General features: G+C 41.0%; 1 protein-coding gene across 4 annotated transcripts; it reads left to right on the forward strand.

Moving 5' to 3' along the window:
- The first annotated feature begins 269 nt into the window (after window positions 1-269).
- Window positions 270-24,595, forward strand: clcn7 (chloride channel 7). Of its 4 annotated transcripts, none has more exons than XM_036148291.1 (24): window positions 270-510; window positions 1,844-1,921; window positions 4,553-4,618; window positions 6,094-6,159; window positions 6,254-6,386; window positions 6,789-6,898; window positions 7,138-7,218; window positions 7,309-7,371; window positions 9,714-9,797; window positions 9,909-10,002; window positions 11,137-11,201; window positions 11,433-11,549; window positions 11,630-11,684; window positions 13,802-13,862; window positions 15,225-15,366; window positions 15,809-15,902; window positions 18,982-19,154; window positions 19,312-19,363; window positions 19,465-19,592; window positions 20,590-20,675; window positions 21,497-21,629; window positions 21,773-22,009; window positions 22,109-22,189; window positions 23,418-23,504. In XM_036148291.1, the coding sequence occupies exons 1-24, from the start codon at window positions 397-399 to the stop codon at window positions 23,502-23,504; spliced, it is 2,400 nt and encodes a 799-aa protein (XP_036004184.1). In that variant the 5' UTR covers window positions 270-396. The 4 variants fall into 4 exon arrangements, with proteins under 4 accessions (XP_036004184.1, XP_036004185.1, XP_036004186.1 ...); XM_036148290.1 differs by having other exon boundaries at window positions 271-510; window positions 4,550-4,618; window positions 23,418-24,595; XM_036148292.1 differs by lacking the exon at window positions 1,844-1,921 and having other exon boundaries at window positions 4,550-4,618.
- The last annotated feature ends 1,253 nt before the right edge of the window (window positions 24,596-25,848 follow it).

Below are 25,848 nucleotides of genomic sequence, written 5' to 3' on the forward strand. Positions count from 1 at the left end.
GATCAAAAGCTAATCTTGCTGCCAATCTCAACAGGTTATCACGAATTAATCTCTATAAGCTCCATCTATATCTTTCCATCTAAATACTTAAAACATATACACAGGGAACATAGACGTTCACTACTTTCTGCCACATACAATATGGCGGTGACGTCGACGTGCGAATCTGCGCCCAATGTGGTCAGCGAGTCCACCGGTTGCTTCCTTCGGCCATAATACTACAGCTCCCGGCATGCAACGCAGAAAAACATTTATTTTTGGTCCTCCACGCGATCCTTACAAAGGATCACGAGTGACAGGAGTGATCATGAGAAGACGGAAAAGCTAGTTGGGGGGGGGAAACAAAGCAAAACGTTTGTCTGGATCTCGAGTGGCGAGCTGCCGGGGGAGTGCAACATGGCGAACATCACCAAGAAAGTGTCGTGGTCCAGCCGAGGTGACGAGTCCGGGCCGGCCGGGGAGGAGACCCCGCTGCTGAACGGCTCCGAGCAGTCCAGACCCCTGACACAGGTACAGCTAGCAGGTGGCTAACAGCTGCTCAGGCTGAGTCAGGTGTTAAGGAGCACTTTAAGGTTCTGTTGGGTCTTTAGTTAAGCGCTGCATGGACGGCTCCGTGCAGGAAACCGAATGCATAAGCGAGGAGAGACATGTTTAAATCCTGTGTGGTGGCGTTGGTTGCATTCGGTACAATAACAAACAGCTAATCGGATTTGTGCCAATTAAATCAGGTTAATTACTGCGCATAATTAGATGTGAGTACCAGGAAATGGATCACATCACAGGATTTGAAGATGTTAGTCCTCCCTATAACCCCCGACCTGTTTGTTTTATTTTTATTTTTTGTTGTTATTGAAGAGTGGAAAAGATGGTTCGATGAAAGAAATGGTCAAGTTGAGGCGTTTAAAAACATGATTTTGAACATGTGAGGCTCATTATTAGTCACATTAAACCTAAACAAACGTTTTGGGCTCTCAGATCTGCCGTATCAGGAACAAAATCACTACTTTTATTGAAGCTACCAGTACTACGCAGTAGCTAAATGCGATGCTTGTCAACTAATTACAAAAAAAGGGTAAAATCTATTACAGTAATTTAGTTTAAAATGTAAAAGGCATATGTAGATTTACTACCTACAGTGTGATCATATTCTGTTCATTCTGATCTAAACCCAGAATTCTGCTTAGGAGCAAACTAGAATATTACGTAAGGTGTAACAAAACACATTTCTATCACAGAAATATGCTGTTGCCTACGCAATGAGAGTGCTGTGGACTTGAGGGTAAGCCGCGAAAGGTCATTGCTGAAAAAGCTGGCTGGTCGGAGAGTGCTGCGTCCAGGTATATCAATAGAAAGTTTAGTGGAAGGAAAACCTATTCAGAACATGAGCTGTCACCTTCTGATTCCTTGCACAAAGCCACACTGTAATCAGACGGCGTCAGAAGCATCTCATCTACAACTGCTGCTCAGTTTCTTCTTTAGTTAAAGGGAAATCTTTTGTTTTATGTGGAAATCAAGCCTGGAGGAAGAGTGGAGAGGCACAAAATATACACAAATCACACTTTATTTTCCTTCCACTCAACTTTCCATGGATTTGCATGGTCATGCACTACCAGCTTCTTTAGCGTTATCCTTTTGTCGCTTTCCCTCATTGTAGACCGTCTCCAAATATCCCTGTGTCCAATGGATCTGAGCTACTGAAATAGACGAAAACCTTTCAGTGGTCTTCTGATTAACTGAAATGCACCTGTATATTATCACAACGGTCTTCAAGTTCCCACACAAAGGCATCCATCTTTCTTTTATTGCATGTGGTGTGTGTGTGTGTGTGTGTGTGTGTGTGTAGATGTCAAGTGGGAGCACTAAATTTCAGATAGGCAGACTCAGCACGGTGGATTTGGAAGAGGAGATAACCACAGAAGAGGTAAAGTCCGAGATCCGATCGCCGTTACTCTCTCCTTCTCTGTGTGTCTGTTGCTCCTTTCGGTCAAGTCCTGGCTTCTTCGTCATCATCTTTTAGGATCAAACCGACTCGGCCTCTGACTGCAGCGTGAATTTGTTTCCGTCCCGGCTGCTTTCGGTCGGACACTAATCGGGAACAGCTGACCCGGAGGCGGCCAGAACGGCCCAGCGACGGATCAGTCATCCAGAGCGCTTGAAGGGCACGTCTGATGGTTTCCGCTGTCGAGCTCCGCATTTAATGAATTAATGCAAGGCATGTGTTCGTTAATGCGACCGGCCACAGATCTCAACGGATAAAGCTCCTGAAATGGCCTCTTTAGACAAAATCCTGCTGAAAAAGGGGGAAATAATCCCTCATTTTAAATCAAAATACTTTAACCTAAAGCTTTTTTTTTTTCCTAATTATTGCTGCTAGAAAGACCTTTTTCTGTAAAGTCAACCAAAATACTGTTTGTTTCTCTATTTTTTTTGCTAAATTCTCAAAACCAAGTTTCTTCTGGTGACATCACATAAGGCAACTCATCCATTAGTATTTTTTTTCTACTCCTTGTTACTTGCATGCATTTAATAAAATTCCTCCTTCTCTGGTGTTTTAAGAAGGCATTGATAATTCGGCAACAGTAACACAGTCATTGACATGACTTCGTTGTCAGAGATCTTGTCCAGTCATTTTGAGCCAAGTTGTTAAAACCTGTACATTCTGGTTGATGCATCCCACTGAGGTGGGTTTTAAGAACCAAGAATGTTTCCTGGAGAACGGTTCTAGGTTATTTAATTTGTCACATTAGCTGATATTTTAAAAAGGTTGCCAACTTTTCTAATGTCAACGTCTTCCAAGGCATACTTGTACAGCTGATAAAGGCTGTACTTTATCAGCCTTCCTGTTACCCACTGAAAGTATTGCTCTCTCTTACCGTTTTGCAGCCTGAATGCATTACAGACATGTTTAAAAGAACACGTTTTCCTGTTATGTAGCGTCTTGCAGACATGTATCTCTGTGTCGTCTTACTTCTTTTTTTATAAACACCCAACTGGTACCGAAAGCATCTAACTTGGAGGTTTGTTCCCTCCTTAATGGCGTCTGGGCTGATTAGCGTCACTGGTCTCTTGGGTTGGGTATGGTGTGTTCACTGACTGGGGGGAAAAATTATCAGATTTTCAAGTTTCCAACCATTCACTAGTCGGGGCCAATCTGCTGAAAATCGTCCGTTTCTCGTCAAAGAAACAATTTCTTGATGCATCATCTCTGATTCAGTCCAGTCGTGGCTGCAGTAAAGCCGACGCAGTCCAGATTATTCCTGTCTACACCAAAGAGGGGAAGTGTGAGGGGGGGAAAAAAAATCCACACCCAGCTGGCAGAAAGAGAAGTTCAGACAAATGTAAATAGATTTGTACCCGCTAAATGTCTGGAAGGGACCAGTCTCCTCATCAATGTTTACTTCAGCTTCACCGTCCATCATGCTCTGGGTGCTCGGCTAATTTTGACACTTTGACTTAGCTTCAGTCAAAGTCTTGGAACTAAATTTTTATTCTGTTTCAGGCAGTTTATTCATTTATTTCGTGCCTGTTGTAAACAGGCGCGAAGCCTGAATCCTTCGTGCCTGTTGTGATGTCATCGACACAAGTAAAGACCGAATACAATTAAGCGTGAGCTTTTTAAAACCATTTTATTTTGTTACGCTCCGCTGCAGAAACCCAACCCCCAAACGAGTCTGTCTTTTTAAAAAAAATACACAATGGATATTATCTTTAAGCACTTAAAGAGATGGTTCTTGCAGTTCTCCATAAATGCAAACAACGTGAACATTTTCCATCAAAGCTGCCGTTTATGACACAATCTCTAACTTAACTAGAGCGGGGAGAATAATAAAAATGACCAGCCAGTAATTGTAGTCAGAGGACAGGCTAGGATGCGTTTCTGTCACAATATTTTTTTTTTCTTCATTGCTAGATGCTGTTCAGTTTTCTTTGGCTGACTTTGACTCAAAGCATGTGATAATAATTTTCTTTTTTGCCTCACTGTAAACAAAACATTATTTCCAGTGTGTTTTGTTCCTCTCTGCTGTCTCTGTGAATGAAACCTTTAACCCGTCGCTGCGGCTCCAAGCTTCCAGCCGATGGCTTAGAGAAGCTCTTGCATGTGAATGGTAACCGTACGTGTGACCGGCTTGTTCACATGCATGCACGGTCCATTTAATAAGCCAGCATTTCCTCCGTTTAATAATCCACATCTGTGACCGGGAACCCAACACGGCTACAAATATCTTCGCTTGTGTAGCTTTGGCGGTGGTTTAAAATATATTTTCACACCAGACGGTCTGGAGGAAATGCTGCTTTTTGCAGCGTCATTGCATCTTTCACCAGCTTCATTACTGATGCATTGTTCTGCAGCACTTTTTTTTTTTTAAAGAATGACTGTTAGTGATGAAGTGCCTGTTTTGTTTCCCTTTGACATATTTCTGCTCTTGCAGCTTTCTCTGTGTAGAATAGATTTATTTTAGCTCCTGTGTTGTCTTCTATAAGCCTGTGGTCAGAGGCTGGAGGTTGGTGTTGGTGTGATGACGTCCTGTTTTTAATCTGTTATATCCAGCAGGAATCAGCGAGGGGGCGACCCAAAGAGATCCCTCACAACGAGAAGCTGCTGTCACTTAAATATGAGGTAAAGCCGGTCGCATCATAGCGGGGGAAAAAGAAAAACAAACGATGCACTGATCGTCTTTTGTCGGCTGATGCCAGTTTCCGATTTTCTTTGCGCTTTAATCTGCCCGACAGGATTTTCTTTTAAAAGTGTGTATGATTCGTCTAAACTTTTAACTCTTAGTATAAATGGAGACATTTGATTGGTAGAGGTGGTAGTGTTGAGTCAAACTGAAAATCAAGAGAAGAAAAGATAATTTCTGTTTAGGTATCAAAGCATATAGTTCTTTTCAAAAGACTAACTTCAGGTAGGACCTCATTATGAAGGAAAATTATATATGATGCACAATTCTTTGTAAATAAGTCTGAAAAGTGTGGCTTTTTTCATTTGTATTCAGTCTCCTTTACTTTTTACTGTTTAGGTTTTAAACAACTTTACAACCTTTAACAACCCAATGTAGGACTTTTTTAGTCAATCATTCAAATATATGGAGTAAGGAAGCTTCTCTAGAAATAATTGTCCACCTGAACTGAACTGGGCAGAATTTATCGTAGAAGCATTTGTCTTATTGCCATGAAATATTTTTTTCACTGTGATTAAAATTTTTGGATTTACCGGGACAACGCTGAACTCTGATGTCCGGAAACATCAAAATCTAATATTAACGTCAGAATCGTTATTTTCTCCATTATTGGCTCTTTGAGAACCTCACAAGTACGATTCATCCACCTGTCGTGTCCAAACCCTGCCTGCAAGCTGGATTCTCGCGGCATTTGTGCTGCTTACGTTTTAATTTGGTACTATGATTGGCTAAAACCAACCTTTAGTAGGTGGGGACTAGGTGTGGCTTCGCCCAATCAGCTCAGAAAGTTCTGCCGAATATCTCCTTTCCCCAAACGGATTCAATGGGAGCAGTCTCAGATTGACAACTTGCGGCACTCTCTGTGCTAGGCCACGCTTGAATGGCCTAGTCAAAGTCCAGATCCAAATCCAGGAAATCGCGTTCCACAGACATGGCTTATCTAATCTGATCTCGGGCTGTTTTGCAAAGAAAGAGCAATAAAGATTGTCTTTAGACAAGAAAGCAGATAAGGACATACACAACATTTAGGATTGGGCTTATTGGGCCAACACTGTGCACAAGCAAGAAATTTGACTTGAGTTTCATGCGCTCACAGCATGTAGACGTTTAGTAAAGCATTTGCAGCTGAAACTGCAGTAAAAGGTGCTACTACAAATCACTGGCTGTCAATATACTCCAGATACTGCAGTTTTACTTGGAAACAGTTGTGAAAAGGAAAAAACTGTTTTCCTTTTACTCCCTCTTGCCTTTCATGTAAAATTCCAGTAAAACAGCAAAGTTGGTGATTGCAATGCGATGAAAGGTTAAGATTTTCAAGGCGTAGACATAATTCACCGAGGGCCAATGAGTACATCACTGTTTGACTTATTGGTGAGGTTGAATCTGACATCGCGTCGTGTTCTTGCTCTTTTAGAGTCTGGACTACGATAACAATGAAAACCAGCTGTTTCTGGAGGAGGAGCGGAGGATGAGCTTCATGGTAAACGCAGAAGAAGATAGTTTCCTGCACCTTTGTTCTACTGTTATCCCTCTGACCCCTTTTTTTTTCCTTCCTCCCTCTTTTGCTCCTTCAGGCTTTTCGCTGCGTGGAGATCAGTCGGTGGGTGATCTGCGGCCTGATCGGCTTACTGACGGGCCTCATCGCCTGTTTCATCGATATCGTGGTGGAACAGCTGGCTGAGCTCAAATACAAAGTGATCAAAGAGAGTATCCTAATAACCGAGTTTAACTTTGTTTTGACCTGGCTCTGAGCACGCTGGTGATGTAGGATTAGTATAAAACAGATGATGTGAAGTGATACTTGACTGAAGCTTTACATTTAGGGAAGCCGATAAAGGGAAAAGTACAATAAGCAATAAGCATTTATTTCCATGTCTAGATGTTTTTTTTTGTCTATGGAAGTTGACTCGTTCTTGTTTTTTCAGTCTTTCTTTTATAATTCATGATTTGTTCTGTTTTATAATGAATTTTGTTCACTTAAAACGTAAGGACTCTTGTCACGTTCTTGATGTTTTGCTGTCCTCCCACTACTAACCTTTTTGTTTCTCTTAGTGTCTTATTGAGCTGATTAGAGCCAGATTTTGGATTCCTTGACACACATATTTTCAGATATTGTAAAGTTTACAGAAGCGGGCGGCCTGTCCATCTCTCTCATCCTCTGGGTTGTCCTCAACTGTGTCTTTGTCATGTTGGGAGCCATCATGGTGGCTTTCTTTGAGGTAAAGCAGAAAACCGTTTGAGAGTTTGGCAATGATTGAGAACTTGATCCTGACGAGTGAGGGTGAATTTTGAACAAGCAGCATTATGTTAGTTACATTATGCAACATGCGAGCATGGGAAACTGAAATGTTTTTAGGGAGCTGAATGTTCTCCAAGTGATAAAATACATATTTGCAGATTGATTTTCTAACTGTAGTCACTTAATATCGTGGTCCATTTATTTTTTTGTCTTGTGCAGCCAATCGCAGCTGGAAGCGGGATTCCTCAGATAAAGTGTTACCTAAATGGAGTCAAGATTCCCAGGGTGGTACGGCTTAAGGTACAGGCACCTAAAACACACACAGTATCTTCATGGTTGGGCTAAGAGGGGCCTCTTTGGTATTAACATGTTTTTATTGGGGCTCCACAGACTTTGCTGGTAAAAGTGTTGGGTGTAATCTGCTCCGTGGTTGGAGGTCTGGCTGTAGGGAAGGTAAACGCCTTTAAAGTTTTTTTTTTTCATTTCCAGATGTGCATCACTTTGAATAAGGAAGTACAAGTGAGATAATGTGACGTTGTGGTAATTTCTGCATTGGTTGTTCTCTGGTATCAGAATCTTCCACTATGAGGACCTGACATAAAAATACCACAGATTCGTAGTGTCATGATATTTGTCAAATAAAAGAAATAAACAAAAAGATCAAATTTGACTTAAACAGTTGTTTATTCTGTTGCTTAAGTAATCAAATTGATTATTACAGCAAAAGAGAACAGATGATAAGAATAAACCTTCATTGTCCCACTGTGGGGAAATCAAGGTGTTTCAGCAGCAAGTTAGAGAAAAAATCCACAACAGAAGAATTAAATTTCAATTAAATTTTATTTGTATAGCGCCAATTCATGAAACATGTCATCTCAAGGAATTTTCCAAAGTCAAATTCAATCAGATTATACAGATTGGGTCAGACTATACAGACTGGTCAACAATTTCCTATATAAGGGAACCCAGTTGATTGCATCAAAGTCCCAACAAGCAGCATTCACTCCTGGAGAAGCGTAGAGCCACAGGAAGAGTCATCTGCATTGTCCATGGCTTTGCAGCAAAAAAGCACAGAAGCACACATTGATCTAGTAATCTGTTCTACATTAGATGGTAGTAGCGGGTGAGCCGTCTTCTCTGGTTGATGTCACAGTTAACAGAACGCCAGACCAGGTGTACCTACTATGAAGAAAAAGAGAGAGAGCAAAAAGTTAAAAGATGAGATGACGACAGTCATTTCAATGCAATGCAATGCAATGCAAAACTGGAGAACAGTAGAACTCAGTAGAGTGAGAAAAATAGACCCTGATGTCCTCCAGCAGCCTAAGCCTATAGCAGCATAACTATAGAGGTAGCTCAGGGTAACATGAGCCACTCTAACTATAAGCTTTGTCAAAAAGGAAAGTTTTAAGCCTAGTCTTAAAAGTAGACAGGGTGTCTGCCTCACGGACCAAAACTGGGAGTTGGTTCCACAGGAGAGGAGCCTGATAGCTAAAGGATCTGCCTCCCATTCTACTTTTAGAGACTCTAGGAACCACCAGCAGACCTGCAGTCTGAGAGCGAAGTGCTCTGTTAGGAACATACGGGGTAATCAGAGCTCTGATATATGATGGAGCTTGATTATTAAGGGCTTTATACGTTAGAAGGAGAATTTTAAATTCTATTCTTGATTTAACAGGAAGCCAGTGCAGGGAAGCTAAAGTCTTGTTGATTTTGATCAGAACTCTTGCCGCAGCATTTTTGATCAGCTGAAGACTTTGAACTGCATTTTGTGGACTTCCTGATAGTAAAGAATTACGATAGTCCATCCTTGAAGTAACAAATGCATGGACTAGTTTTTCAGCATTGCTCCTGGAGAGAATGTTTCTAATTTTGGCGATATTCCAGAGGTGAAAAAAGGAAACTCTGGAAACCTGTTATGGAGTAAGCAAACTTCCAAAGAAACAATTGTCCACCTGAACTGACTAGAAGAGTTAATTTGAGGGGCCCACGGTAACTCTGCAGCAGCTGCAGAGTAGCAATGAGCATTTATCTCATTATCATGAAAAAGATTTTACTTATGAGAATTTTTATTTATCTCGACAACAATGAACTCCAATTAATGTTGTCTGCACTGCAAAAACAGAACTTAAAATAAGTAAGATGTTCTTAAAATGAGTGTGTTTGTCTATGATTTGAGCAGGTAAATAACATGATTTGCCAATGGAATAAGATTTTTGCACTTAAAATAGGAACAACTCATCTCCATCATCATATTTCAAGTGCAGGATGTTTAATTATCTTATTTTAGGGGTCAAAATACTCATTCCATTGGCAGATAATCTTATTTACCTGCTCAAATCAAGGACAGATACACTAACTTTAAGAACATTTTACTTATTTTTAGATCAGGTTTTGCAGTGTGGAAACTTCAAAATCTTAACATTGTTGGCATTTTTATTGGCACTGTTTTCTCCTCTAAGTGTTGCATGAGAACTTCAAAACTATAATTATTGCAATTATTGTGTGCATTTTAGAGATGACAATCCCACTTTTGTAGACCACAAAAATCCATTGAAAGAAAAGAAAAAAACACAAGCTACGACTTAAAGACAAAATGAGAAATTGGTGTCGGCCTGATCTGTGCATATTTAAATATTTTTATTTTGATATTCAAACTTAAGCAGAAATATATGACGAAAACCCTTATGCCTTTATACCATTTTGTTCTAAATGGACTAACGGAAGTGCAACCAGCTGTGAAAGTGACAGGATCTCTAATGCACCTGTTGTGTTGTTTATCCACATCCTCTTAGGAAGGCCCGATGATTCATTCTGGTGCTGTCGTGGCAGCTGGGGTCTCGCAGGGCAGGAGCACCTCCCTAAAAAGAGACTTTAAGGTCAGTATCTGTGGGTTTCTGGCCCAGGCGGCCACGAACGCACCATAACGTTCCACTTTTTGTCTGCCGAAGACCGGCGCTCATTTCTGACGTGCATCTCTGTGCTCGCAGATATTTGAATATTTCCGGAGAGACACAGAAAAAAGGGACTTTGTTTCTGCCGGCGCTGCGGCTGGAGTTTCTGCTGCGTTTGGAGCTCCAGTCGGTAAAAATATCACCAACACACTTGCTTTGCAATTAATCAGCTCTACTGTCCTGAAGCCAGTGATGCAGCAGAATTACAGCCTGGCTAAAGGAAAATAGTCCAATGCTTAGAAAGAAGCTTAATGTGGAAAGAGACAAAGTACATTTTTTTTAGACAGATGAAAATGACTCTCTGAAAGTTTAATTTCTTGCCTTCCTTCCTTCCTTGTTGTTCATTCTTTCCCTGCTTTCATTGGTTCATTTGGTTCCTACTTCCTTCTCCTTGTTTCCATCCTTTTTTCCCACCTTGTTCTTCTTTGTTCCTTTGTCCTCCTTCCCACCCTTCCTTCCCCCTTGCATCCCTTCCTTCCTTCTTCCCTCCTTCTTTCCTCCTTTCCTCACTCCCTTCTTTCCTCCCTTTTCCCCACTTCGTCATCCCTTCCCTTGTGTCCAACCTTTTTTCCTGTCTTGTTTCCCTCCCTCCCTTCACTTCTGTCTGTGATTTGATCCTCCCTTGTGTTCTTCTTCCCTTGTTCTTCCTCCCTCCCTCCTAGCTTTAGGATTTCAGTGTATATATATTTCATTTTGTAATAAAACGGGACACCCTAGTATCTTTCACTTCTTTTCTCCATAAGTTTGTACTCAAGTTCTGACATAGCGTTTCAGAAAGTCTTTGTCCTGAAACCTTGGCCTGCTTTGTATATCTAAAGGTGTTATAAATAATAAATAATTTAGAACACCAGTGAATAATTTAGTAATTCAAAAAGGGAAATTTAAACGGCATTTTGAGCCCTTTTTAAACAGACCAATATATTTTAGGCATTTATTTCTGTTACCTGTAATTCTCTAGATCGTTAAAACCTACCTGGCATTATTTAGTGGAACCCCATTGGTTCGCTGAGCGCGGGCACCCTCAGCAGCATTCATGACCAGAACTACTTTACCAGTCATGCATCTCATCTTTTTCCATCATCATGGCGAAAATATTTCTTCAAGCATTCTTTCGACTCGGCGACTCCTAACAGGGTTAACGAGTCATTCGCTGCCTGAATGCCACGTGACCAACTTTAGACTAATGTTGTGTGTATTATATGGCACGGTCGATTTATTTAGTAACTGCTGTCATTTGACCGATTTGTCTGCTACTCTTCAACAGGCGGTGTTTTGTTCTCTCTAGAGGAGGGAGCCTCTTTCTGGAATCAGATGTTGACATGGAGGATTGTAAGTCATGTGGTCACTTTGTGTGTGTGTGTGTGTGTGTGTGTGTGTGTGTGTGTGTGTGTGTGTGTGTATGAGACCATCATGTAGTTCCTACAATGTGCTCGAATAAATGGCAAAACTAACTTTAAATCAGGAAAGTGGGAAGAAAACGACCCCCTCACACTTGTAATGGGCACGGCGTTTGGAGCCTCCTCGTACCTCGTCTGCTAACTTTTTGCCTTTCCTCTGCAGTTCTTTGCCTCCATGATCTCCACCTTCACGCTGAACTTCATCCTGAGTATCTATCACAATAAACCGGGAGACCTCTCCAATCCAGGTCTCATCAATTTTGGACGCTTTGAGAGTGAAGTGAGAAACTCGACTATTCTGTATATTTCTGCTTTTTTCACAAAAAAAAGCAAGACTTTAACACCTTGCCTTGTTTCCAGGTGATGGAGTATAACCTCTATGAGATTCCCTTGTTTATGGGTATGGGAGCTTTAGGTAAGATCTAAAAAAAGATACATTTCTGCAAATATCTGGGGTTCTTGAGGATGCTTATTACAGTTTTCAGCACTTGATACACGATGATGGAATAACACATAGGTGGTAAATGAACTCATAGTATGGAAAAGTAAAGCTGAATACTGAACCCAGCTTCACGAAGGCTTCATTTGAAAGGTTCAGATTTCTCTCCACATGCATGTCGCTGCGATTTTTCCACCTGAGGACCAAAAGTGAAACCATAAACGTTGCAGATGTACTGATCAGAGATCAGCGGCTGATTCCCGATCTCCTGGTTTTTGTAAAACTCTGACTAATCTTTGCATATGTTAACGCTGGCACCCTTCAGAATAATCTTCTTCCTGCTGTGAGCAAATATTGAATACTTTTAAGGCAATGTAACATGTCAAGCATGAGGAAGCAGACACAGTAGAACAGATTTGTAAAGTGAAGAAAAACTTCAAATCTTGAGTTTCCTGTCTTGTCGATTAGCACGGTTTGCATCATTAAAAACAAAACAGTCTTTGTGTTCATTCCAACACGTTACCTCACAGGCTGAAAGCATAAAAAAATCTAATTTTGCAGTCATTTGTTTACCCTTCCTGTTATTTTCTGAAAGTCTTGCTCTCTCGCAGCCTGAATGAACTGTAGCCATGTCTCTGCATGTCATGGAAAACATGATTTTTTTTTTTTTTTTTTTTTTTTGTATAGCTTCTTGCGTCTTTCCTTCCTCTGACTTATTTAAACACCTCACTAAAGCTAACAACGGCTAAGTTTGACCTCAATAACTACTAGGTGTGGGAATCTTTAGTCGCTTCACGATTCTATTCATTAACAATTAAGGCGTTCGAAGTGGTTTATTGATATATAATGACCAGAATCTGGTGACAAATTACCAGTAAGAAATTTGGGTTTTTAAGCTTGGTAATCAAGTCGCAATCTTCCACGTTTCAGTCTTGATCCGCTGAAATATAGATTTTAATCCCCACGCCTAGTGACAGCATCGACGTCTAAAAGTGGTAGTTACGGTGCGTTCACTGACCGGGAACAGGTTGGAGTTTTTGATTTTTCTGACTGGCCGGGTGTCTCTCCGGGCCGATCCAGCTGAAAACCACTGATTGCAGTCAGCGGCCAGTTTGTCAGTACATCTCTGACAGAAATGCGACCGAAGATCCCCAGGATGAAGCATCAGTCCACTGAGCTATATAATACACTGGAGTGCTAATCGCCCACTGTTAGAATGAGTCACTTTAAAGCCACCAGCCGCCATATTGGTACTCCCTATTTCCCCCCAGTAACTAGGGAATATGTGCGCTACAGCATCGAATAACGAGGATTTTCTCATATTCAGGGGGAGCTTAAAACTTTTCAAATGTCAAATGCCATATACTTTTATGTTATGTTCTAAAACTGTTAAGTACTGAGAAAGTCATGTGCTGAAATATTTTACATTGTATTCATTTAAATATATGTATAACATTTAGAAATATATAAATAATATACAAAAACACACACACACATGTGTGTGTATATATATATATATATATATATATATATATATATATATATATATATATATATATAATATATATAAATATATATATATAAAAATAACATGTAAAATATTTCCTAGTAGTTGATAGTGTTAGTACATCCACTGACTGTAGAATTACCTGTGAAATGTTTTCACACAGCCAGAAAACTGCTTGTTATTGCAACCAAATCCTATGGGATTCTGTGAGAGTAGGGAGTAGCAAGATGGCGGCCAGTGACTTCAGTTTTTCGGCAAAATCAGCACTCCAATGTATTTTATAGCTCAGTGCATCAGTCGCAGTCAGAAAGTTACCACAGCTTCAGCAATACTTAGCTAATTACTTTGAAACAGTCCTGCAGAAATTATAGCTTTGAGCTCATCTTTTATATTGCATTAAAAGATTAGTTTAGCTTTCAGACTAGGAGTAAATATTCTAAGTAATGCAAGATTACATTTATTTATGAAGGCCTGGGAAATGTACCAAAATACTCACAAGATGGCTCTAAATCTCTTTTGGTGTTGCTTAAGATTTCAGGATAACACAATCTGTTTTTTTTTTTTGTTTTAATCCTTTGTCATTTAGGTGGAATGTTGGGAGCTTTGTTTAACGTCCTCAACTACTGGCTGACCATCTTCAGGATCAGGTACGGATTAGTGAAGCGAACAAAGATCCTAACCAACGCTCAGGTTAAACATGAAACACGTGGACGCGGGGAGAATCTGTCGACTCATTTCTAACGCAGGGCGTTGGTGAGAGACGGGGAACTTTTGTATAGAGGACTTAAATAGAATATCCACATCTTGTGACTGAAGCGAGTCAGAAACGAAGTGCACAAACGGGTATGATCACTCTGGCCCATTTCCAAAACTTTCCCGGTATGAAGCTGGAGGATGGTAATCGTTTAAAAAAAAAAAAATGTAGGATGGAAAAAAAATCCATAAAGAATATTTAATCAGTTTGTTAGTTTAAAATTAGTTAAACCTTTTTTTAAATTGGTGGGTTTATAAGAAATAACGGAGGCTGCTTTTCTGCAGCTCTCTTTTCCTTAATACTGTTTTCAGAGTTCAGGTTTTGGTTGAAGCCTCATTTGGAAATAAAATATAAATTGTTATTTAAAAAAATAAATCTTTTTATTTATTTCTTTTGTCTTTATGGCTGCCAATTTCTAACTCTTCCGGGCTCAGATATCCCCACCCACCACATATAACTTATTTGGATTTATGATATTTTTCCTTGAGAGAAAAAGAAGCAGAGATGTTTCACGGCTTAAATGGGGGTTTAAATTTCAGACGATTCTTGAAGATCTGCTATGTAGGTTGAAAACTAAAGTTTACGACGGGCTTCATAAAATAATGGGGAAACAATATGTCGATGTGATTTTTCTGTGGTTGATTTTAGACGAGTATTTTGTTTAAGGGAGCACAAAATTAATGGGCCTCCAAAATCTCCAGTGTATGTTGTAGATCTGACCCTCTGTTGTCGGCCGAGTGGGGTCACATTTTAGTGTTCAAATGCAGTGCCTTTTGCTAGAACAATATAAAAAAATATTATGTTGACAGTTGATCATTAAATATATAGTTTATAAAACTGTGAGTCCTGTTGCTCTGGGGAACATATCCATCCACCCTCTGCCCTAGAATAAAGCGGGATCCCCCTTTCTGGTCCAATTCCTGTGAATTGTTTTGTGTTACTGCTGTAAGAGTGATTTATGATTGTTTTTTTTGTTTTTTTTTTAACCTGACTGTGTTTCTAAAAATAGCCCCAGGTCTCTAACACAGTGACTGACTGTAAGGAAGATTGTCTAATAGAAATTCCAGTGGATGTTGTTGCCAGACCGCCTTAAGTCATTTTGTTTCTAGTTTTTTTTTTTTTAAACTCTCAGCTGTTGTTTCAAACAGACCTACCCTGGGAAAGTCCAGACTAATACCAGAACATTTCTGAACGCGTCTAACCGGATTACGTTCTTGATTTATTTATTTTTTTTTCTTTTTTGCGCCTCTGTCAGATACGTTCATCGGCCGTGTTTGCAAGTGATGGAAGCCATGTTGGTGGCCGCGGTGACCGCGACGGTGGCTTTCATCATGATCTACTTCTCCACGGACTGTCAGCCTCTGGGGCCAGATCACAACGAGGAGTACCCGCTGCAGGTACGCGCTCTGCGCCGCGTCAGCCGGCGGGAGGCTACGGGCGGCACGGCACGAAGCAGAAACCGTGCCCCTTGTCTCGCCCTCCTGAGAAGTGCCGTGTCCAGAATGTGTGAATGAAGGTGGTCGGCACATGCAGATCCAGATCAGATGTGCTCCTGTCATAGTGAATCTTTGTGGTTTCCTGTTTTTTTTTTTCTCCCCCCATTTTACTTTCATTTCACTAAGGGTGGTTGCTTTAGATGCGTCAGATGTCTCAGCAGTGATTAGTTGTTGAGGTTTGGTGCCGTTTCTCCTCCTCATTTGCCCATCTAACCTCTGCATGTAAACGTTTCTTGTCTAGAACAGTAGTAAAAGCGCTGTTTTTTTTTTTTGTTTTTTTTTTGTGTGTGTGCCTGTTCACGTTTCCCTGGTTATTTTATTGACATCCTGTTTCCTTGTCCAGTTATTCTGTGCAGATGGAGAGTATAACTCCATGGCGACAGCTTTCTTCAACACTCCCGAGAGAAGCGTGCGTAGTCTCCTTCACAACCCGCGAGGTAAAAAACTGCACAAACCCACTTTGGTAACGATGCTTTGGGGAGAAAAAACGGTAGCAGAGTAACTCCTAGGTTCTCTGTAGAGCGATGTATACGTTCGTCTGGCTCTGTTTTTCAGGGGTTTCTGAATTTGATAAAATAATCTCGTTTAAAGGGTGATTCGACCTCAAATCGACTTTGTTTAGCTAATAAACTATTAACATGATTGTCTTCTTGTGCTGTCTAAATATCCGGGCCACTGTGGGGTATAAAAGCAGCTCCATCCACAGCGAGCATTGTTGCCGGGTTTGTGGCTAGTCGCTGCGTCATTGGTGACTTGACGTGAAAGCACCAATCATTCTGCAGACACTGTCTTGAAGCAGCAGCAGGTGCTGCCTTGAGCCCCTTCTACTTCCCTCAGCGTTGTCTCACAGGCACACAGCTGCTCAAACCAATAAGGATCCGGCCCACTTGGCTCCACAGAGCCTCCCTCAACCTCATCTGACAAGGGGGGGGTGAAAAACCCTCCATCTCAAAAAGGCCAAACCGTGGTGTAACTACCAGCGTCACTCTGCTCATTCTCTATGATTCAATATGGCAAATTAAGCTAGCTGCTGCTGCTGCTTGTCCTGAAGCTGTCCCCAACATTTTCCTTTTTATTTATTCATTTGTTTTTTAAATAGAAATCTTTGACACAAAATGTAAAAATTTGTGGCTTGCATTTGTGTTGAACCCATAACTTGATACCTATAACCACCTTTCACTGCAGTTGCACTTGCATGTCTACTGGGGTGTGCCTCCCCCAGCTTTACACTTTCAGATACTGAACGTTTTGCTAATTCTCCTTCTAAAAATATCCCAAGCTCACTCCGATTGCATCGAGAGCATCTGTGAAAATCAGTTTTCTATTATTACCACAGATTCTCCCTATATTGTAATTTAGGTCTGGGTCAAACTAACGCATTGATTAGCTCTGACTGCGTGTTTAGGGTCGTTATCCTGCTGGAAGGTGAACCTGCATCCGGTTTTCTTCCAGAAGTTGACCCTTGTTTAATTTTCATCCATCTTCCCATCTCCTGTTTACACGACGTTTTCTGATGAAAACAGAGAAGTTTACTTGAGTTTGTGCTGTTCATTTACACGACACGGCAAATGTTTTCTCTGACAACGGCACAATTTGAGGACTGGTTCCAGGGTGTGATGATTACAAAATGTCCCGCTGTGCATCGTTTGCCCATGCGCACAACATGATTGCTGCCTACAATTTTAAAAGCGGAAGAAGAAAATGTCATCGACGGCGGATAGCGGAGTAGTTTTTGCGCTCATGCACATTTTAGTTTCAAAGAACTTAGCACCTACTAGTGGCGCGGCAGGGGAATTACACCATGTTCACTACTTACTGTTGTCGTGTAAGCGGAGATTGTAATTAAAACGTTGTTGTGTAAACATGGCCTTAGATTCCCTGCCCCTGCTGAAGAAAAGCGTTCTCACACCGTGTTTTATACTCTGGTAATGGTTTGTTACGGGTGATAGCATTGCACTTTGGCTGAAACCTTTATGGCTACATGGCTTTTAACTGCAAATGGGACTTTTGCATGCCTTTGCCTTCGACCGGTATGTAAAGTTAATAAAAGGGCAGATTTCTGGACTGTCAACGGATCCTTCATCCTGAACCGTGGATCTCTGCCACTCCTCTAGAGTCACCATGTGCCTCTTAGCTGCTTCTCTGATTAACGTCGTTTGTGGTTGCTGGCCCAATATGAGAAGGTTTGAGTTCTTCATTCCTTGTTTGTTCTTTGGCTGATCGATCGAGCGGTGCTCTGGGAGATGTGTTCTTGGGGCTAAATAATACATGCCAAACTTTTCAGATTTATGTGTGTAAAACGTTGAAAACATTGCATCATTTCTTTCCCTCTAACAATTATCCACTACTTTGTGTTGGTCTGTCACATAAAATCTCAATAATGAACCCATGGTTTGTAATGGCTGTAATGTGACAAAGACTCTAGAGCAGGGGTGTCAAACTCATTTTGGTTTAGATCAGCTTAATCTGATCTCAAGAGGGCCACACGAGTAAACTCATTGCAAGATTAAATAGAACTAATAAAAGTGGACTTGTTGTTGATTTTTATATTAAATGAATTTCACTTTTACACAATATATTATGAATAACCTTAGCGTTTTTAAAAAAAGTACGTGCAATTTCAACAATACTTTTACTCAGTTAAACATTTATTTAGGTGCATTATGCATAAGAACTGATCACAGTGATTGTACAATGTTGAAAAACATTTATTCACATTTTTTGGAACTTAAAAACACTGTCCTGCATGACAAAATACATCAAACAGATAAAAATTAAGAAATGATTTCAAATCAATTTTCCGCATCTGAAGCTCAGTGCTACCATCTGCTGATTAAAACACAGCGCCCCCTTGTGGACAATATAGGAACTGCAGATTTTCAATGAAACTAAGAACAGTACATGTTTTTTTTCAATAATTGTTTTATTATTCTCTTCCTTTTATCTCCTCTTTCTTTCACCTTTTCTTTTTTGCTCTTCTTGTTCTTCCTTTCCTCTCATACTTTCCCATGGTAGTGTCCATATCATTTGAGATATTCCCCGCATTTTCTTTTTTTTTTTTTTTTGAATAATGATAATGCATTTAGCCACTGGGCCGGACAAAATTGTTCAACGGGCCGGAACCGGCCCGCGGCCCGAATGTTTGACACCCCTGCTCTAGATTCTACCCTTTGGTTAGACTCTTAAATGTTTCATTGCTTTTTTTTTTTTTTTTTCATCTGATCTGCTGTTTTTCCATCTTTTGTATCCGATTTATTTAAATTTTTAATTATTTTTATTTAGTTGTGAAACAATTAGTGGACAGTGCTGTTTAAAAAAAAAAAAAAAAAAAAAAAAAAAAAGATTTACTTATTTGTACACACAATATGATTTTACGTGACGTATGCAGGATGTAAAGGATGCACGAAAAGTTTCTTTATTTTCTTACCGGTGCATCACCCAACCAAGACTCTGGGTCATAATTGTTTTATGACATGTTGATTTATGGCAGTGTCTCATAATTTCTTTGCTTTGAAGGAACCTACAACGCTCTGACGCTGGGTTTGTTCACCCTGACCTACTTCTTCCTGGCGTGTTGGACCTACGGCCTGTCGGTGTCTGCCGGAGTCTTTATCCCGTCTCTCCTGATAGGAGCAGCCTGGGGGAGGCTGTGTGGAATATTGCTGGCCTCTACTACTCCTAACGGCTTGGTCAGTGCTCACACCAGCTCACCAAAATATTCAGTGCGATTATGCTGCTGCAATAAAATTTCTATTTTTGAGGCTTTTTATGCTCCTCTTTTCCACGGATATCAATAAATCTCTCCCTCCAGATAGAAGTCTGATTCCCATGTTTGTGTCTTGACAGACGTGGGCTGACCCTGGTAAATATGCCCTGATTGGAGCTGCTGCTCAGTTAGGTGAGACTCTAGCTTTTCACTTATTTCTTCTTCTCTGGCGTTTATGCATGAAACGGCTTAACGAGGTGAAATATAGCGACGCAATGCGCTGCTGTCCGCAGGTGGCATTGTGAGAATGACCCTCAGCTTGACGGTCATCATGGTGGAGGCGACGGGCAACGTCACCTACGGCCTTCCCATCATGCTCGTACTCATGACGGCCAAGATAGTAGGAGACTACTTTCAAGAGGTGAGGACGTTCGATTGCTAACTCAAAGTAGTGGTTTCCTAACTCCATAGTAGGCATGGGTCGGTATAATTATCTTGAGTAAAAAATACCACTGCTGGACAGTGTTTACACAAAAAACATGATTTAGTTGCTTTTATTTTCAACAGAAATGCTGCTTTTTTTTCTCGTACTGCTGGGTTATTAGTATACTTTTTTTTTTATTTTTTATTTTTATTTTGAAACTAAGTAAAAGTATGTCGGACTGCTTACCAGACATAGTCCCTGAAAGCTTTGCAACTGTTTTTCTTTAACTGTGCAGAAACAGTTAAAGGTTGCAATCCCATAGCATAATGCTGCCACCACCATGTTTGTTTTTATTTTTGATTTTATTTATTTTGGCTTGATGGTGTTTATTTTCATATGGAAATATTACTAAAGTCCACATTTTTGTATCTTTAAGAGAAAGATTTAGCAGCTTTGTTTTAGCCAGCTGACCTGCAGTGTGCAGCAACAGGTGGGGGAGGGGGGGGAGTGGTTTGTACTCTTATTCAGAAAGCTGGAAAAGAACTGTGGTCGTTCAGTCGCTTTTTCCAGCATCTGATTAAAAGGACCTTGAAGGATTGATATGATGGAAAAAATGTGTGCTTTTAAAACCATAATATTCTTAAATCTTTGTATATCTTCATAACGCTACCCGCCCCATGCCTATTCCATGGTGTTGCTGTAATTTCTTGTCGGCTCTTGATTGTGCAATATACTTTCAAATGATTATAAAAAAAAAAAATGTTGCATGTCTGTTGATATTTAAAACATTGCTGCAGAAGGACCTGAGCCCTACTCACATTTCTTACTATTGCATTGCTTGTCTGAAAGGAGTAGAGAATAAAAAAGGGTTGCACTCATGTCCTCTCGCTGGGTTTGCATTTTTAAAAACCAATTTGTGCCTTGCGGCTTGCATTGCGTCTTGTTCTGTTACTGCAAACCGTTCAAGTGTGTCTAAACCCACCGTGTGCTTCAGGGTTTATACGACATCCACATCAAGCTGCAGAGCGTTCCCTTCCTGCACTGGGAGGCTCCCGCCACCTCCCATTGGCTCACGGCCAGGTAGGTTCTGTGAGACATTCAGGGTCATCATTAAAAGATGCCAGATTTTCTCTTCCTCATATTCATGCACTGTGCCATGCAAAAGTATTCATACCTTTTTTATTTATTCATTTTTTTTTTTTACCTTTTGTCATGTTACAAACATACGCTTCTGTGTGTTTTGTAATGCACGTGATGGGACCAAAGCAAATACACACATTATTGTGAATTTCATCGTTTCTGTCACAAATAAACTCTGGCCATCATCCCGGTCCCTCGGCATGATGGAGCCACATTATGTTTCTCAGGGGGCACGGCGTGTTCAGGGTGATCTACGGTGTTAGTTTTGTGTGATTTAATATAGACTAAAAAGTTCAAAAGGAAACTATGAATGCATGCCACACTGCAAAAACAGAACTAAAAATAAATGCATTTTTTTTAAAATGAGTTTAATTGTCCTTGATTTGAGCAGGTAAATAAGATTATCTGCCAATGGAATGAGTGTTTTGACCCCTAAAATAAAATGGATATACTGCACTTGACATAGGATGATGGAGATGAGTTATTCCCATTTTAAGAGTGCAAAAATCTTATTTGATTGGCAGACGATCTTATTTACCTGCTCAAATCAAGGACAAATACACTCATTTCAAGAAGATTTTATCTACTTTTAGTTCCCTTTTTGCAGTGCAAGCTCTTCACAATTTCATGTTGGGTCATAAAAAAAAATTTAAATGAAAGTTCATGGTGGTAACGTGAAGTGAAAATCTTAATAATGCATGAATGCTTCTGCGTTTTCTGAGCAACCGTTGTCCTCTTCGTCCCCCCCTCCACCCACCCAGGGAGGTGATGAGCTCTCCGGTCACCTGCCTGAACAGAATAGAGAAGGTTGGCACCATCGTCGACATCCTCAGCAACACTTCCACCAATCACAACGGCTTCCCTGTCGTCGCGCAGGTCTCCGTCGATGACGAGGTAACGTTTCGATTGCGCGGCCGCGATCCGCGTCGTCGGAAACGTCGGAAGCTAATAGGCAAAATACGGAGCCTTTTAGTGCCATCGGAAGCAGCTTCTCTCATTCATGCCACCACTGCTCGTCTTTTTCCCTTATCTCCCAGCCGGCTAAGCTCTGCGGCCTCATTCTGCGCTCTCAGCTCATCGTTCTCCTCAAACACAAGGTGTTCGTGGAGCTGGCGCGGTCCCGGCTCAGTCAGAGGAAGCTGCAGCTGAAAGATTTCAGGGACGCCTACCCCAGGTTTCCGCCCATCCAGAGCATCCACGTGTCTCAGGATGAGCGGGAGTGCATGATGGACCTCACGGAGTTCATGAACCCAACTCCGTACACTGTACCACAGGTGAGAGAAACGCCTTTTATTTTTATTTTTGATCTTCCCAAGCTCATGCGTGTTGATGTTCAGTCGATGACTCCTAGCTTGAAACCTTTTGATCCACAGGAGACGTCTCTTCCTCGTGTGTTCAAGCTGTTCAGAGCGCTCGGACTCAGGCATCTAGTGGTGGTTGATGACGCGAACAGGGTAAGTGTGTTAGGGGATTTTAATTTAAGTTTCACATTTAACACCACGTACAGCCATAGACGGCAACATCTTTTGTTGGGATTTTAGCGCAACACAAAATGGTGCGTTGTTGTTGAATGTAAGAGAAATTATGTTGTTCCTGTAGATTTATACAAATAAAAAGTCTGATCAGTTTAAAGGGGCTTCTGTATACATCACCCTGATTCAGCCTGTTGGTCAAAGGACGGCTGCAAAGCTTTCATTTACCCTTTTGCTTTTAATTTAAAAAAAAACCTTAGAATTAGACAGAAGGTCTGTCAACATCCATTTTCAAGTTTTGCCATATGTCTTTAATTGGATTTATGGCCTAGACTTTGACTGGGCCATTCTAACACCTGAATGGGCTTTGATCTAAAGCATTGTTGGGGTGTCTCTGGCTGCCGTGTTTGGGTTTGTTGCAACACTGAAACGCGACCTTTCACCTCAGTCTTTTATTTCCAGTCTCCCGTTAACCCCGAGCGGCCTCTCTGTCGGGCAGAACCAAAGCATCCCCGCAGGGATGCGTTCAGGGTTACTATGCAGCGTTGGCTTTCCGTTAACTTGAAGTCGGGTCTCATGTTCCTTCCTCCTCCTGTTCACTGTGACTCTTTCAGGGTTTCTGACAAGCTGACTGTGTGAAACATGGAGTATCCTATAATCTAATTCCTTTTAACTGGAGCTTTCTTCTTGCTATTCTGTCAGAAAGACTAGATTTGTCATGCACAACACTAGTAGTTGTCCTGTTAACCGATGGTCCCACCTGAACTTTGCATCTCTGCAGCTCCTCCATAGTAACCAGCTTCCTCTGGTTAACGCTCTCTGAGCCCAGTCTGTCGCCTCAGGTGGGCGGCCATGTCTGGGACGAGCAATTTTTTTTTTTCCCCCAGAGCTCAGGTGTTTAAACCTCGGGGTATTAGTTTGTAACTTAATGCTGCTTTAAACATCTCCACTACCTGACCCGTCTGCCGTGTTTGTTCCCTGGTCTCCGTGATGCCGACGATCGTTCACACAGGATTTTGGTATAAAAGGCGCTGAATACACGCCGTGCTGTTGAGGTTTTCCTTCGTATAAAAAGGAAGAAAACCACGTCTCATTTCACTGCTTTGTGTCGGTCTGTTGCATACAATCTGCCTTCACTGCGCTTCAGTCGCTCAGATCCCCGATTGTCGTTCAGATGTAACATTGTGAGTTAAACCCCCCCCACACACAGGTGGTTGGACTGGTGACCAGGAAGGACTTGGCCAGGTATCACCTGGGTAAACACGGACTGGAGGAGCTGCAGTTGGCTCAGACATAGCGCACACACTTACGGACAGTGACACCTGATGCCTCCGAGGCCACCAGCCTACCTTCACGCCCGAGAGAGCCGTTCTTCAGCAGCCCCCCCTCCATGTGAAATAAGTGTGAAGAAAATGACTGGTTTGTAGTTTTTAATAATGATTTTGCTGGGTTTGCGCTTATGTTCGGCTCTCGGTTGCCTACTTTTCTTACCTTGAGTCGTCCTTTCTTTTATCATGCTGGGAAGATCCAGTTCAAATTAAATCCAGTTAGCAGGATCACTTTCAATGAAACGTGTAAATTTAAGCATTTAAAAGCTTAATTTATGCACCTCTCCTTCGAGATGTAACTAACCAAGTCAGGGTCCAGGTTTAGTTTGGCTATGTGGGTAAATAATAAATGATGTTTCCATCTGTCTGGCTTTTCACTCCACCTCCATAACATTGAAGGGTCCTTTCTGCTGGGGACTCATGCTGTTGAATCCTAAGAAGTTTTGTGTGTTGTTTTTTTTTTCTTCTTCTTTGAAATCAGTTTAGTTAAAATAGTTGTTAATGTAAGTGTTATATTATTATGTGTTGTTTTGAACCGAGAGAGTGATGTTATTTATTCATGTTGGAGACCTGTTTTAATGCACAGCCGAAGGTCTTAGAGTTTTATTTCCCATTGTTGCCTCTTTTTCTGTTTAACAAACCATTACATTACTCCTGAGAGCAAATGCTAGATCGATACTAAAAGGTACAAATTAATTTTCTTCATCAAAGCCCCCTCTTAAGGTTTGCACTTTCGCCATTTTTTGTGAAAGTCGATGAAGTTTGAAGATCTTTCTCAGGAAGCTGTATGTGAATGGAAGTTTGGAAGAATATTGTACTGATTCATGTTGGTCAGAAATATAAAATTCAATGTTTGATTTATTTTTTTTGTATGTCAGTTTGTACATTTCTTTAGACATCAGTATTAATATCTTGTGCACTTTGCTGTAAAATCCATTAAATTTATTCTCTTTAATATGTCATTGTATAGAACATAAAAAGGTTTACTGAACTCTTTTATAACTACTAGAAATGCCTTTTGTGGAAAAATAAAGTTGGAATCTATCCATTATAAAAGTCAGTTCTACATTTTATTGGAAACAATAAAAGGGGAAACTCAGATTTATTATAGGCAGTATGATGTGTTTTAAGTGTTTGCCACTGTTAATATAGATAAAAATGGTTTACAGATAATAAAAAAAAAACAAATTCTGTTTTTCAGACTTGAATATTACAGAATATTTAAAACAAATATTTTGATACAGATATGTAATTTTATAACCTTTTTATGACTTACACAAGCATTGGGGAAGCAGCTGACGGTCACTGACGCCCTCAAAAAGGCTGCAACAGGTCACTGACTCTTCAGAGTGCTCTATCCAAGCAATGGGAAGTTTTTAGCGGAAGGCCAAAGGGATAGAAAGGTGCGCATTAGCAACAGACATAACCATGGCCTTATGAGGATTATAAAGCATGGTCCAATCCTGAGTTTGGGGGAGATGCACGAGGCCTGTAGGAGCCTTTAAGATGCTCCACATACAGATGAAATCCACTTTGTTACGTTAAGAGGCGTTTCGGAACAACAGACGTCAGAACCGTCTTGCCTGGACTAAGACGGAAAGGGACTTGGCTGTTACTCAATGGTTCAAAGTCTTTTGTGTACATAAAGGATTTTGCATTTTGTTTAGAGATCAAGGTCCCAGACTCTGGAAGAACGGTGGAGAGACAGAATTCATGTTGCTTGAAGTCCAGAGGAAACTTTCCACAATCTGTGATGATCGATTGAAACTTTATGGATCTCCAAAAGGGGAATTCATTTGTCCCATCATAACACACAGCACAAAAACAAAAAAAAAAATCTTAGATACATGGAATAAAATGAATAAAGCTAAGATGATCTAGCTCTGGAGGTGATCTAACGTGCTCTATCTCAGTCCCTGAGATGGACGGATGGCAGCACAGACGTCTTTGTGCGGCTGAGATCGATCACCGCCGTTTCCTTGGTCTTTTCTATGTTTAGCTGTAATTGGATTACCCCGCCCTACCTGTACTCCTCCTCCTGTCACTACAGCTGTCATCTGAATACCTTTGAAGATGACAAGGCCTGGAACAGTAGTCGGCAATGTAGGCGCTGAAGAGGAAGTTATTACATATCAGGAAATCTGACACACTTCTGTTAACTTCAGAAGCTGCGGTCTATCCGTCAGCCGCCGATCCAGTGACGTGTTGGCATTCATTTCCTTTAGCTGTAGCCTCAACAGTCCAGGCTGGACGGTATTGGATGCAGATGAAGAGTCAAAGAAAAGGACGTAAACAGTGTTACCTGGTCCGTTC

This window comes from Fundulus heteroclitus, chromosome 16 (assembly GCF_011125445.2).
Source record: "Fundulus heteroclitus isolate FHET01 chromosome 16, MU-UCD_Fhet_4.1, whole genome shotgun sequence".
NCBI lineage: Eukaryota > Metazoa > Chordata > Actinopteri > Cyprinodontiformes > Fundulidae > Fundulus > Fundulus heteroclitus.